The sequence below is a fragment of the Erinaceus europaeus genome, chromosome 5, assembly GCF_950295315.1.
Source record: "Erinaceus europaeus chromosome 5, mEriEur2.1, whole genome shotgun sequence".
NCBI classification, from domain to species: Eukaryota; Metazoa; Chordata; class Mammalia; order Eulipotyphla; family Erinaceidae; genus Erinaceus; species Erinaceus europaeus.
Window position 1 is genome coordinate 13,852,166 of NC_080166.1, and position 13,126 is coordinate 13,865,291.

At 42.6% G+C, this 13,126-nt stretch overlaps 1 protein-coding gene across 2 annotated transcripts in view; it reads right to left on the reverse strand.

Moving 5' to 3' along the window:
- The window catches only part of SEMA5A (semaphorin 5A), a 380,052-nt gene that overhangs the window by 20,755 nt on the left and 346,171 nt on the right, over window positions 1-13,126 (reverse strand). For both annotated transcript variants that reach the window (XM_007520548.3, XM_060191157.1), the window contains one exon: window positions 5,385-5,610. In XM_007520548.3, the coding sequence (XP_007520610.1) occupies window positions 5,385-5,610 (226 nt within the window). The remainder of the gene's footprint in view (window positions 1-5,384; window positions 5,611-13,126) is intronic.

Genomic DNA, 13,126 nt, shown 5'->3' on the forward strand with positions numbered 1-13,126 from the left:
GATGCAAGGAGGAGAAGTCAGGTTGTAAATGTAAAGATGTTCTCACATGAACAGCTGGTCTTATGTCTGTAGGTGTTTTATTTTTCTGAGAATGTTTGCAATGAGAAAATAACTCTGACTGCCCTTAGAACTTCACAACCGGGAGTCGGGCTGTAGTGCAGCGGGTTAAGCGCAGGTGGCGCAAAGCACAAGGACCGGCATAAGGATCTCGGTTCGAACCCCGGCTCCCCACCTGCAGGGGAGTCGCTTCACAGGCGGTGAAGCAGGTCTGCAGGTGTCTATCTTTCTCTCCTCCTCTCTGTCTTCCCCTCCTCTCTCCATTTCTCTCTGTTCTATCCAACAACGACAACAACAACAATAACAACTACAACAATAGAACAACAAGGGCAACAAAAGGGAAAAAATAAATAAAATAAATATTAAAAAAAAAAAAGAACTTCACAACCAAAAGTCTCCTTGTCTACATGGCATGGACCCTGGCAGTTGGTGACATCCTTTTAGATATATGGATATTCAGATGTTTTCTTTTTTTCTTTTCTATTATTATTATTAACCTCCAGGGTTATCACTGGGGCTTGGTGACTGCACTAAGACTCCATTTCCTCTGGAGGCCATTTTGTTTATTTTATTAGATAGGACAGAGAGAGGAGAGGGGAAGGCAGAGGAGAGACAGACATTTACAGACCTGCTTCACCTTTTATGAAGCGTCCAATTGCAGGTACAGAGCTGGGGGTGGGGTGGGGCTTGAACTGGTATCCTTACGTCGGCCCTTGTGCTTTGAACTACATGTGCTTAACCCAGTACCCCACTACCTGGGCCCCCCAGATGCTTTCTAAGTCTGCTCCTCTATCTGATCATCATTTGGGGGGTTCAGTGGGTAAATTATTTGATTTTCATTTGATTTTTGAGGGGTGATATCATTAGAAACCAAACAAGATGTCCACAAGGCATTTATCTGAGGAGACACAATTAACTGCAAGGAGTAACTGACGGAGAGATTATCATGTTACTGGTATTGGTTGGGGCTTGGCCTGGCAACCGTCCAGGAAAGTTTCCCCAAATCACAGGCACTCAGAGCAATCTTCTGCAAGTCACAGTGGTGAGACAGAGGCTGTGGCAATGCTCTGAATGGTAGCCATTACTATCCTCACAGTCATACCACACTGCTTTTTATTAGTGGGATTAATGGTTTACAGTAAATACAGTTGTTGATACATGTGTAAAATTTCTCAGTTTTCTGCAAAACACGTTCACCCCCAGTCTACTAGGTCCTTCTCCACTATCACGCTCCAGGACCTGTAAGGCCTTCTTTGTAGAGTCTTTACTTTGGTGCAAGACACCAAGCCCAGTCCAAGTTCTGCTTTGTGTTTCCCCTTCTGTTCTTATGTCTCCACTCTGTCCATGAGTGAGATCATCCCATCTTCATCCTTCTCTTTCTGAATGATCTCATTTCACATGATTCCTACAAGTTCTATCCAAGATGAGGCGAAGAAGGTGAATTCATCACTCTTCATAATTGAGTAGTATTCCACTGTGTATCTAGACCACAACTTTCGCAGCCAACTCACCTGTTGTTGGACACCTGGGTTGCTTCCAGGTTTTGGCTATTACAAATTATGCTGCTATGAACACAGGTGTACACAGATCTTTTTGGATGGGTGTGTTTGGTTCCTTAGGATCTATCCCCAGGAGAGGAATTGCAGGGTCACAGGGAAGGTCCACTTGTAGCCTACTGAGAGTTCTCCAGACTGCTCTCCACAGAGGTGGGTCAATTTACATCCCCACCAGCAGTGCAGGAGGGTTCCTCTGCCCTACAACCTCTCCAGCATTTATTGTTGCTATTATTTCTGATGTATGACATTCTCACAGGGGTGAAGTGATATCTCATTGTTGTTTTTATTTGCATTTCTCTGACAGTCAATGATTCAGAGCATTTTTTCCTTCACTGAGCCTGAAGTTGGTGAATGTGCAGAGGGTCCTGCTTGCAAGTCATGGGGACAGGCATCTGCAGCACGACTGCACCAGGAAGCCGAGCCAGGACCCCAGAGCCCAACACAAAACAACACACGAGTGATCTTAGCATGTGGCGGAGGCTTCCCTGCAGAGAGGCCTCACTTACTAGCAAGGTATGTGTCCCGAGGACAGAGGTCAAAGGGCGGCAGGGACTGGGAGTTCTTTCTGTAGGAGTGACACCTCTTTTCTCAGGTCTGCAGTGAGCTCTTTGCACTGGTTATTTAGTTAGAATCACACTGTTCATATACGTGAAAGTGCCCACCCACTTCCAACATCAAAAAAAACATACTGAGTCAGAAGGGAAAACACTAAGCAGAACCTGGACTGGAGCTGGTGTACTGCACCAAAGTCAAAGTCTCTGGAGTGGGGTGAGGGGGGATTCAGGTCCTGCAACATGATGACAGAGGAGGACCTAGTGGGAGTTGAATTGTTATGTAGAAAACTGGGAAATGCTATGCATGTACAAACCATCATATTTTACTGTTGACTGTAAACTGTTAATCCCCCAATAAAGAAAAAAAAAACATATTCAGTAATTTCCCTGAATATAAGCAAGGTCATATGGGCTTTCAACAAAGACTAACTAGTTCCTGAGATGTGGGAGCAGGCATTCACCAAAGAGCTTTTCCTATCAGGAAGCAAGGTTGTTGGGCCTTCAAAAATGCAAGAAGCTCAGGAAGGAAGCTCTTTAGAGCAAATGGATTAGAAGAGCCATCCTCTGACCAGCCAGCACCTTGTGGTAACTAGCAGAGGGTAGCCATTCATGATCCAGCCTTGCTTTGTATGGTCAGAGACAAGTTCTATGTGCATTGCCAAGATACTGCTGCCAAGAGGTGTGATGGTCATTGGAAGTGAAATCTATTAAGACAAGAAACAAGAGTCTTTTTTACAACTATCTGATAAAATCTCTAGGTAGAAACATAGGGTAATTTTTTTTGTTCTTTTTTTTAAAAATATTTTATTTATTCCCTTTTGTTGCCCTTGTTGTTTTATTGTTGTAGTTACTATTGTTGTTGTCGTTGTTGGATAGGACAGAGAGAAATGGAGAGAGGGAGGGGAAGACAGAGATGAGGAGAGAAAGATAGACACCTGCAGACCTGCTTCACCGCCTGTGAAGGTGAAGGAGGTGGGGAGGTGGGGCTCGAACCGGGATCCTTATGCCGGTCCTTGTGCTTTGCACCACCTGCGCTTAGCCCGCTGCGCTACAGCCCAGCTCCCGTAATTTTTTAAAGAGATATGTATTTTTCTCTTAACACAGAGAACAGATATTGATGTTGTTTTGCATAGATGGGAGAATGCAAAGATTAAAGCACATATGTTCAGAAAGATGAATAAAGTTGATTCTCCTGGAAAATTTAAAATTATTTTCATTCTTTGCTCTGATGTCACAAGAAAGGAGACAGTTCACAGCAGTCTGTTCTGAATGAAAGGCATAAGTGAATAAACTGGGAAGAGAATCACTGAATTTGAAAATAAGTTACAGGAAATTCAGTCCAATTTGAGCTCTAGAAAAAGAAAAGTCCCATATTTTAGGATAAGCATAATCCAAATAGTAATGGGGACTGCATCTGCTACTAGCAAGGCATTTCCCTCAATACCAGGAATAATTCCCCCATGTTTGTCTTTTGAATGGAAACATTCTTCCACAAGTATAAATATAGAGACACAATTTCTCTCTGCTCCATTTGGGGTTAAAAAAAGAAGCATTTCTTTGCAGCTTATGCTTCTGCCTGAAGAACCAGGGAAGGTCACTGAGCTTCGTTCAATACATTGATGAGAAAAGATGAATTTCCCACAAGCTTCCTGGAAGTGCTCTGACGTCCTTTGGAGGGGTTCACTCACCAGACCATGTAATGGATAATCACACATACTAGGTAAGTGTCTTTCCTGTCAACTGGTTATAAAACCCATTCTGTTCTACAGGCATTACTGCTATGGAGTGTGCTAAGAGGACTTGTTTGTTGGCTTCTAAGTTGTCAAAGCCACTCAGTAGTGTAACTGTAGAAATAAAGCAGATACCCAATCACACACACACACACACACACACACACACACACACACACACACACACACACCTTCCTTCCTTCCTTTAGTAAGAAAGAAAAAGAATATTAGCCATGTTGGTGGGGCAGAATTCTATGGAATAATATTCTACCATGAAAAGTGGTGACACTGTGTCTTTTGGGGCAGAATGATGGAACTGGAATGCTAACTGAAGTCAGTAAATAAAGACAAGCACCCAATGGTGTGGGTCACTGACAACTAAAACAAGTAGGCTTACACAGTACTAACAATGACCAGGCTGACTCTTAGACTCCGCAAATGAATGAGAGCAATGTGTGTGTGGGGGGGAGGGAGGGGTTGGTGCACTCAGTCTTCTACAGTGAAGGTAGCTGTGAAACTAGACTTCGAAGAATCTTAAAATCTTGCAAGCCAATGTTAAATCATAGAGTATTTTAAAAAGACTATTCCATTGATTTTTATCTTTTTATCTATTTTATACAGAATATTTTTATTTTTTAAAAAGATTTACTTTTTTATAGGACAACACAGAGAGAATTGGGGAAGGAAGGGGAGACAGACATGGAAAGACAAAGAGAGACACATACAGCTCTGTTTTCATTGCTCCTGAAGCTCCCCCCCTGCCGGTAGGGACTGAGGGTTTGAACCTGGATCCCTGCACATGATAATGTGTGTGCTCAGTCAGAAAGGCCACCTCCCAATTCACTTTTTTATTATTTTTTTATTTTGATAGGATAGAGAGGAATTGAGAGGGAGGAGGAGTTAAAAAGGGAGAGAGAAAGAGAGACACCTACAGCCCTGCTTCACTGCTCATGAAGCTTCCCCTACAGGTGGGGACCAGGAGTTTGAATCTGGGTCCTTGCTCATGGTACCATGTGTGCTCAAGCAAATGCAACCCCACCCACATCCAGCAAGATTAAAAAAAAATATTTACTTATTTATTCCCTTTCGTTGCCCTTGTTGTTTTTTATTGTTGTAGTTCTTCTTATTATTGTTGTTGCTATTGGATAGAACAAAGAGAAATTGAGAGAGGAGGTGAAGACAGAGAGGGGGAGAGAAAGAGACACCTGCAGACCTGCTTCACTGCTTGTGAAGCAACTCCCCTGCAGGTGGGGAGCCAGGGGCTTGAACCGGGATCCTTATGTCGGTCCCTGTGCTTTGCACCATGTGCGCTTAACCTGCTGCGCTACCGCCTGACTCCCAAGATTTTTTTTTTTTAAAGAAGGGATGCTAAGCCCTACGAATCCAGAAAGGGACTCTCCCCCCACTGCCTCTTTCCCCACCCTGCAAACTTGGGAGGGAAGAGCAAAGGCCCCGAGGCAGGTTTGTTCCAAGCTGTCCCCACTCACCATCAGTGGAGCAGCCACTGGTCCCATCGCTGGAACAGTAGCGCATCTCAATTCTCTGTCTCCCCACTTCCAGCAGGTTGGGGTCTGGCAGGCGGGCTTTGCATGTATACCGGAACCGCTGCTCGTAGTGGCCGCCATTGTCGGAGATGTTCACGGGGGTCCAGGGGGTCCAGGGGGTGGTCTTCTTCAGCTCAGGACATGTGTTGGTGTTGCATGACTGGTATTCCTGCCAGACAAGAGACAGGGCATGTGTGGGATGGGGGACACAGGTGATGAGTGCACAAGCCCTGCTGGCCAGAGGCCCAGAGGTCACAGGTTCAATCCCTGGCATAGGTGGAGAGAACCTTAGCCAGTTGCCAGAGCCCTGAGGTTAGACGCATCCAGAGTGGAGCGAGAACAACCACAGTCAGCTGCCATGCAGTGGATCACAAGAGGTCAACTGGGATACACAAGACATCCCGAACTGGGACTGTGTCCAGTGTGTGTCCCCGTCCATTTCAAAATTCCAGGAGTATTTATCAAGGTACAAATAACAATTGGTTATACATCACAAAGATAAAGATCAGAATACATTTCTAAGGGGGAAACATCAGGGTAAGGGTGTTTAATTCTGTCTTTATCCAAATGTCATCATGTCAGGTACATCCCTTTGATGCCATAAGATATGAAGTTTATTCCAGCGATCCCACACACAATCTCCAGACCCTCAGGGCAACAGCCAGACACCAGAGCTATGGGTGTTTTATTTATTTATTTATTTATTTATTTATTTATTTAATTTTATTTTAATAAGAGAGAGAGATACAGAGAAACACAGAAATACCAGAACACTGCTCAGCTCTGGCTTATGGTGGGCCTGGGGATTAAACCCGAGACCTTTGCAGAACCATTATGCCATCTCCCCAGTAACCCCCCCTTTTTTAGTTTTGCATGTAGCAGTGCATTCTTCTCTCTTAGCCTGTGAGCCAAGAAAAATCTCTGACATATCTAGACTTTTTGCCCTAGAGCAGGAATCTTGTAACAAGGGACACAGGCCTAAAGATAGGCCTCACAGTAGATAAGTCAACGGCATGGACCTGGTAGACAAACAAAGAGCAAAACATCTACTTTGCAGGCATCACGTAATGTCACACTTCACTCAGGTTTCTAGTAACAAGTGTCAGGGAGTCTGAGATCAGAAAACTTCAGCACTATGCTGGAGCCGAGCAGAGCTCTGGTCTCTCTTATTCTCACAAAAATAAATAAAGACAGCTAGAAGTAAATGCATCTGTTTAGAAATGGAGCACACTTACGAACACTAAAAAAGAAAACTCCAGTGCAAGGCACAGGGACGCTTTGAGTTGAGTACAAACATAACTAGTCTGGGTGCCACGTTAACAGTCCGGAAAGGTATTTTTCCAAGTTCTAGACTTGCGCCATGGGACAGTCAGCTTTGCTGGATCCTGGGAGTTGAGGGGTTTGCAGACCGAATCAGACATTTCAGTGTTTTTCAAATGCATACACTCACCTTCCACAAACAGCCCTCATTAAAAATAATAAAAAGTGATTTGCAAAATTGTAAGATACTAGGGGCACCAGCAGCACAGTTCTGTGTCCCCATCCTCCTCCACTGGAAACTAGTAATTCTCCAAAGCTCACAGGTATGGAATAGCCCTCGTTCTTCACAGAGCAAAGAAAGAGGCAAGTATTCTTCTACTTTCTGACTAGAGGAAGATCCGTGTATGCGTGCGTTAGATTACATATGTGCCTCTGTACAGGATGAAGCTGACATTCCTCCTTCCCCATCATTTTAGGCATCCCTTTCCATAACTCTGTGGGAAGCCCAGGGGAACAAGAGAATGAGCACGGTGCTGGTCATCTTCCTTATTACAGAGCCTGTGGATTGCAGGCACTCTGTAATAAGATGACCCATTTACTCAGTCTGTCTTCACACTTAAGATGTCTTCAAATTATCAGTCTCTAAGAACAAACATCCAGAATGGAGACATTTATTTTATGTTTTTTTTTATCTTTTTCTTTTCTTTAGTTATTATTGGATAGAGACAGAGAGAAATTGAAAGGGAAGGGGGAGATACAGAGGAAGAGAGGCAGAGAGACACCTGCAGCCCTGCTTCACAACTTGTAAAGCTTTCCCCCTGCAGGTGGGGACCAGTGGTTTGAACTCAGGTCCTCGAGCACTGCAATGTGTGCTCTTAAGAAGGCAAGCCGCCACCTGGCCTCCTAAACTTCTACCTTTTGTTCTTCCTTATTCCTGGAAAGCACGTGTGATGAACAGAGAAAGTTCTATTACTGAGGCGTGAAAGCCTGGTGCTGGGGACTGCCGATTCACGGCTCTTGACCACAAACTCTGCCTGCCTACCCACGCCCATTCCTGTTTTCTGTGTGTTTAGTTTTGTTTTGTTCTAAAACGGAACATGTTTAACTGCAATCAGCCACTTCACATTTCAAAATGTGCACCTATTTTAAGAGTTCTTATGAGAAATTTTGGAAGGATCAGTTTAATAAGAAGCAACAAGTTGAGGTTGAATTATTTAAGATGAAGGTTTGGGCTGTAAGTCAGAGATCATGCCATTATGGTAATAAATGGAGTCATCGTCCTGGATTTTTATAATTTCCCCAAATAGCCACAAGCATCCTTAGTTTTCTGACAGGGAAATGACCTTTGGTGATGTGTGTTCATGTTGTGTCCAGATGTCTCTAGCATGTGCATGTCCCCCTCTCTCTATCTAGGCCACTATATGAAAGCCATGGTTTAAGAAAAGAAATAAATCCTCCCTATAATGTGAGGATTTGGATTTTATGGTTTTAACCACAGAGTCACACTCGTGTGGGCTAAAGTGGTTTAATTTCTTGGCAGGCAAATGAAAAATCAAATTAGAATAATGTAGCCGTTATGGAAAATTCAGCCATGAAGACACAGACTAAAACTAAACTCATATGGACTCACTGAGCCCTAATTGGAAAATGAATGTGTTCCTGAAAGAGCCAGCCCACGGCAAAACAAGCCCGTTTCAGTAAACATCCTACAGATGCCGAGACTACGTTATACTTGAGACGTCCACATTGAGTTTATGTGAAAATTAACTTTCAGTTACAGCTTAACTTTTGAGTGTTAGAGAAATTGGATATTCTAGTAAGAATAATAGGAGTTAGATGGTGTTGGTTAACATAGGCAACTTTTTTTTATTAAGTGGTGTTGGGGAATGAACCCAGCAGATACCCATGAATGAGACCACTAAGACGCATCTGTGGTACAATTTCATTCTGTATTGATGAGAAGGGGGGTGGGCAGAAGTAGAGATGAAAGAGAGTGAGGGAGGGATGGGGGGGAATATGGTTCTTCCATTCATGGATTTCTCTTTGTGCTCTCATATGGTGCTGGGAATGCTATCCGGGATCTCAAACATGGCAAACACACACTCTATGTACTGAGCCATGTCCTGGCACCTATAGAACTTGTTTTCACCTGTTCACTGATTAAAAATAAATAAACAACAACAGATGAGTGGCTGAGAAAGCTGTGGTATATATACACAATGGAATACTATACAGCTATCAAGAACAATGAACACACCTTCTCTGACCCATCTTGGACAGAGCTAGAAGGAATTATGTTAAGTGAGCTAAGTAGAAAGATAAAGATGAGTATGGGATGATCCCACTCATCAACAGAAGTTGAGTAAGAAGATCTGAAAGGGAAACTAAAAGCAGGATCTGACTAAATTGAAAGTAGGGCATCAAAGTAAAAACCCTGTGGTGAGGGGTAGACATGCAGCTTCCTGGGCCGGTGGGGGTTGGGGGTGGGGGTGGGTGGGTGGTATGGGACATAGTCTTTTGGTGGTGGGAATGGTGTTTATGTACACTCCTAGAAAAGTGCAGTCATATAAATCACTAGTTAATTAATATGAGAGGGGGAAATTAATTGTATGTCTCGAAGTTTTTAAAACACAGACTGAGTCTTTTTAATATACAGGCTGTGTATTTGATATGCAGACTCTCTCAAAAGCCTAGACCAAGTAGATCAGAAGCAACCAATGGCACAGCTACATACAAGATACTGGGTACTATACAGCAAACTCTAACAAAAGGAATTTTCAAAGTTAACCCAATTACCAAATAATGTGATGATAACATTAACTATCCAATGTCTTTTTGAACCCTAAGACAACAGGAACCTCATATCTCCACTATAGAGCCTATATTTCCCCCAGTCCTGGAACCTTAGGATAGGGCCCACTTTCCTGTATGCCTCTCCCAATCCATATAAAATAATATTGCATCTGCCGATCGCAACCTAATCAACACAACGATTGCCACCTCAACATGCTTCAGCTCAGACTGTGTCCAGAGACTTCACGTGTGGAATGACAACTCCTCAGCTTCATTACTCCGGTGAGACCTTTCCTTTCATAGTATACTCTAATTCCATCTCAGGTGGTTCACTTTCTAACAAAGTCCCAAAACCTAGATATAGACCAGGTTCTGTGTGAGAGAGCATATGTTCACACTTATCCATAAACTAGTGCAAAATATATACCTGAAAGCAGAAGTACACTAGAGTTTACAGTGAGTACCTCCCTAACACTTCCTCTCTACTATTCCAACCTTTGGGTCCATGATTGCTCAACAATTTGTTTGGCTTTATATGTTAATTCTCTTTTCAGCCACCAGGTTCCAGATGCCATCAGGATGCCGGCCAGGCTTCCCTGGACTGAAGACTCCACCAATGTGCCCTGGAGCTCCACTTCCCCAGAGACCCACCCTACTAGGGAAAGAGAGAGGCAGACTGGGAGTATGGACCGACCAGTCAACGTCCATGTTCAGCGGGGAAGCAATTACAGAAGCCAGACCTTCCACCTTCTGCAACCTACAACGACCCTGGGTCCATACTCCCAGAGGGATAGAGAATGGGAAAGCTATTAGGGGAGGGGATGGGATAAGGAGATTGGTTGGTGGGAATTGTGTGGAGTTGTACCCCTCTTACCCTATGGTTTTGTTAATTTGTCCTTTCTTAAATAAAAGATAAATTAAAAAAATAAACAGATGGATTTTTCTTCTCACTTATTTAGCTTCACTTTAAAGACAACAATTTCTGAAAAATTGGGGCTAAAGGAATGCAGAATGAAGCTGAGTTATAACACATTTTATTTTGCTTACACCTTTCGTGAAATCCTCAAAGTCATCTTACAAAGATTCATAAACAGACCTTTGGTGGCGAGAAAAGAGAGAAAGAAGAAACAAACAACTAAACAAAAGATTCATACTTGTGCGTGTCATCAAATGTTGGGAATACACTGACCATAAGCAAAAGGAATTATGGGCTGTGTGCATAATTAGCAGATGGCTGACATCATGACCTATAGCAAAGGATGGAACCTCCCTGGGGACCATGGGCAGGGGAGGTCACTTGAACAAGCATCTGTTGCTGTTCCTGTCTGATCTCCTCCAGGGACCCACATGTGTTGTAGCTGAGTCCTGGGAAACTAAGTTTAAGGATGCATGGCTCTTGCCACATGTGAAGGTGGCCTTTTTCGCCTAGTTTTCCACTGCAGTTTCTGTGAACCATATAGTCCTGCCACTGTTATAAAACCCACAACAAAAGCAGCAAGATTATATGCTTCCTATAATGAAATGTGTAGCATCAAAGGTCTCCTGGCTCCAGGGGTGCAATGATCCGGAGCTTTGGATCAACTGGTCTCCTTTATGCTAGTTGCCTGTACTCCAGTTGCCCCATTCTGACACAGCTCCACTCTTACTATACATACATGGTGAGAAGCAGAACTGCAAGAAACCCCAGGCTCACACCCCCTGTGAATTTGTGAATTACGTAAGGCATTAAGCCCTGGTTCTTTAAAGTCCTTTCAAGATGGTCAGTCATTCTCACAGAGAAAACTCAGATGGTCTCAATAATCCAGAACTATCTTAGCAGGCTTACACATGGGGGAATGGATTTATCTAAGCGGAAAAACACATTTTAATTAACTTGCATTCAGATTTGCATGCTTGTCATTTCACTTCCTCTGTAATGTGATCATCTAATAGAAAAATGGTTATCTTGAAAATTTGTCTTATCTGAGTTCTTGAAAAAACTGGCTTTCAATCAATTCATTTCCGTTAAATAATTAGTTAAGGCTTTATGCCCTAAAAAATGATAACAGTAATTTAATCCAGAATCCCTGCATCATGAATAATGTGTTTGGAATACTCATTGCTAAGGTCAAAATCCTATCATTTTATTTAGCCAGCATGGAAATGTTTGGAACTCTCGGGTGTCTTTTTGGCTCTCTAAGTTGGGATCCTGTCATGCAATGGATCTGGAAAATGAAAAACATGTACACTTGATCAACAACTTTTGCCTGTAATTTCAATCACAAGGAAATACATATTTTGTTCATTATTTAGCCAACATACTGTGGGAATTTAATTATGTTTCTCTTAAATAAAGCTATTTAAAAGTTTCTTTCTAATCCCTTTGGGGGCATCAATATTATGTACAAGAGGCTAAGACACAATCATAGAGGATGACAGATATTAATGTTGAAAATAAATAAAGTGAGGTCCGAAGGATACATGTCAAAGTACCACAAGCCATGCCTCAGCTGTGTGCTATGAGGGACTGAGATGCAGGAGAGAGTTGATGGCAGGAAGCATGAAATCAGACAAGTTCCAGTCCTACTGGACACTCCCAGGGGTGTGTCCAATGACAGATCAGCTGGTTACCAAGAAGTGACTGTCTCCATTCATGGCACCAGAGGGGACACAGCCAGGAATTTAATCTTCTGGGTTATTTTAATTTAATTTAATTTTCTGGGAAATGTATCCATGTACTAATAAAATATCATTAATGATACAAAAACTAGTCAAACACATGATTGCAATTCTAGCCATCTTGAGTAATGTTCAAGACTTATATGACAGAAGAGATGTAAAAAGTTCATTTAGTTGGGTGATTATTTTATTTTTAATAAATTGCTTCTGTCACACCTATGACAGCTAATTTTTGACAAGGGTGGTTAGGCCATTAAATGGAGAAAGGAGAATCTTTATAGGAATTGGTGCTGAGAAGACTGGGTTGAAATATGCAGAAAAATGAAATAGGATCAATATGTATAAGCACACACAAAAGTCAACTCCAAATAGACCACAGTCTTGGGTGTTAGAGCAAAAACTATCAAATATATATAAGGACACACTGACCAACATCCCACGATGCTTGGCAACATCTTTGAGGAACCAAGTTCATAAGTAAGTGAAACAGAATCAAAAAGCACCAATGGGACTGGGTTAAACAGAAAAAGTTCTGCACAGCACAAAGAACCATAACTGAAAGTGCCAAACAACTTAACTGAAAAAGATCATGACTTCTTTTCGTGACTTGCATCAGACAAAGGACTAATAAACCAAATGCATAAAGAAATCATAAAACTCAACAACAAAACCAAATAACTTCACTAAAAAAATGGGGAAAGGCTATGCAGATGACCAGCAGACCTGTGCAAAAATCCCCAAAGTCACTAGTGATCAGACAAACGCAGACAAAGACAACAATGGAATTCCACTCCACACCTGTGAGAATGCCATCCAGAAAGGACAGAAACAAGATGCTCTGGCAAGGATGTGGGGAAAGAGGGACCCTTGTACACTGCTGCTGGGAGTATTAATTGTAGCAATCCCTGTGGAAAATCAGAGACTCCCCAGAGCACTGGAAATGGTCCTACCCTATAACCCAGTAATTTCTCTCC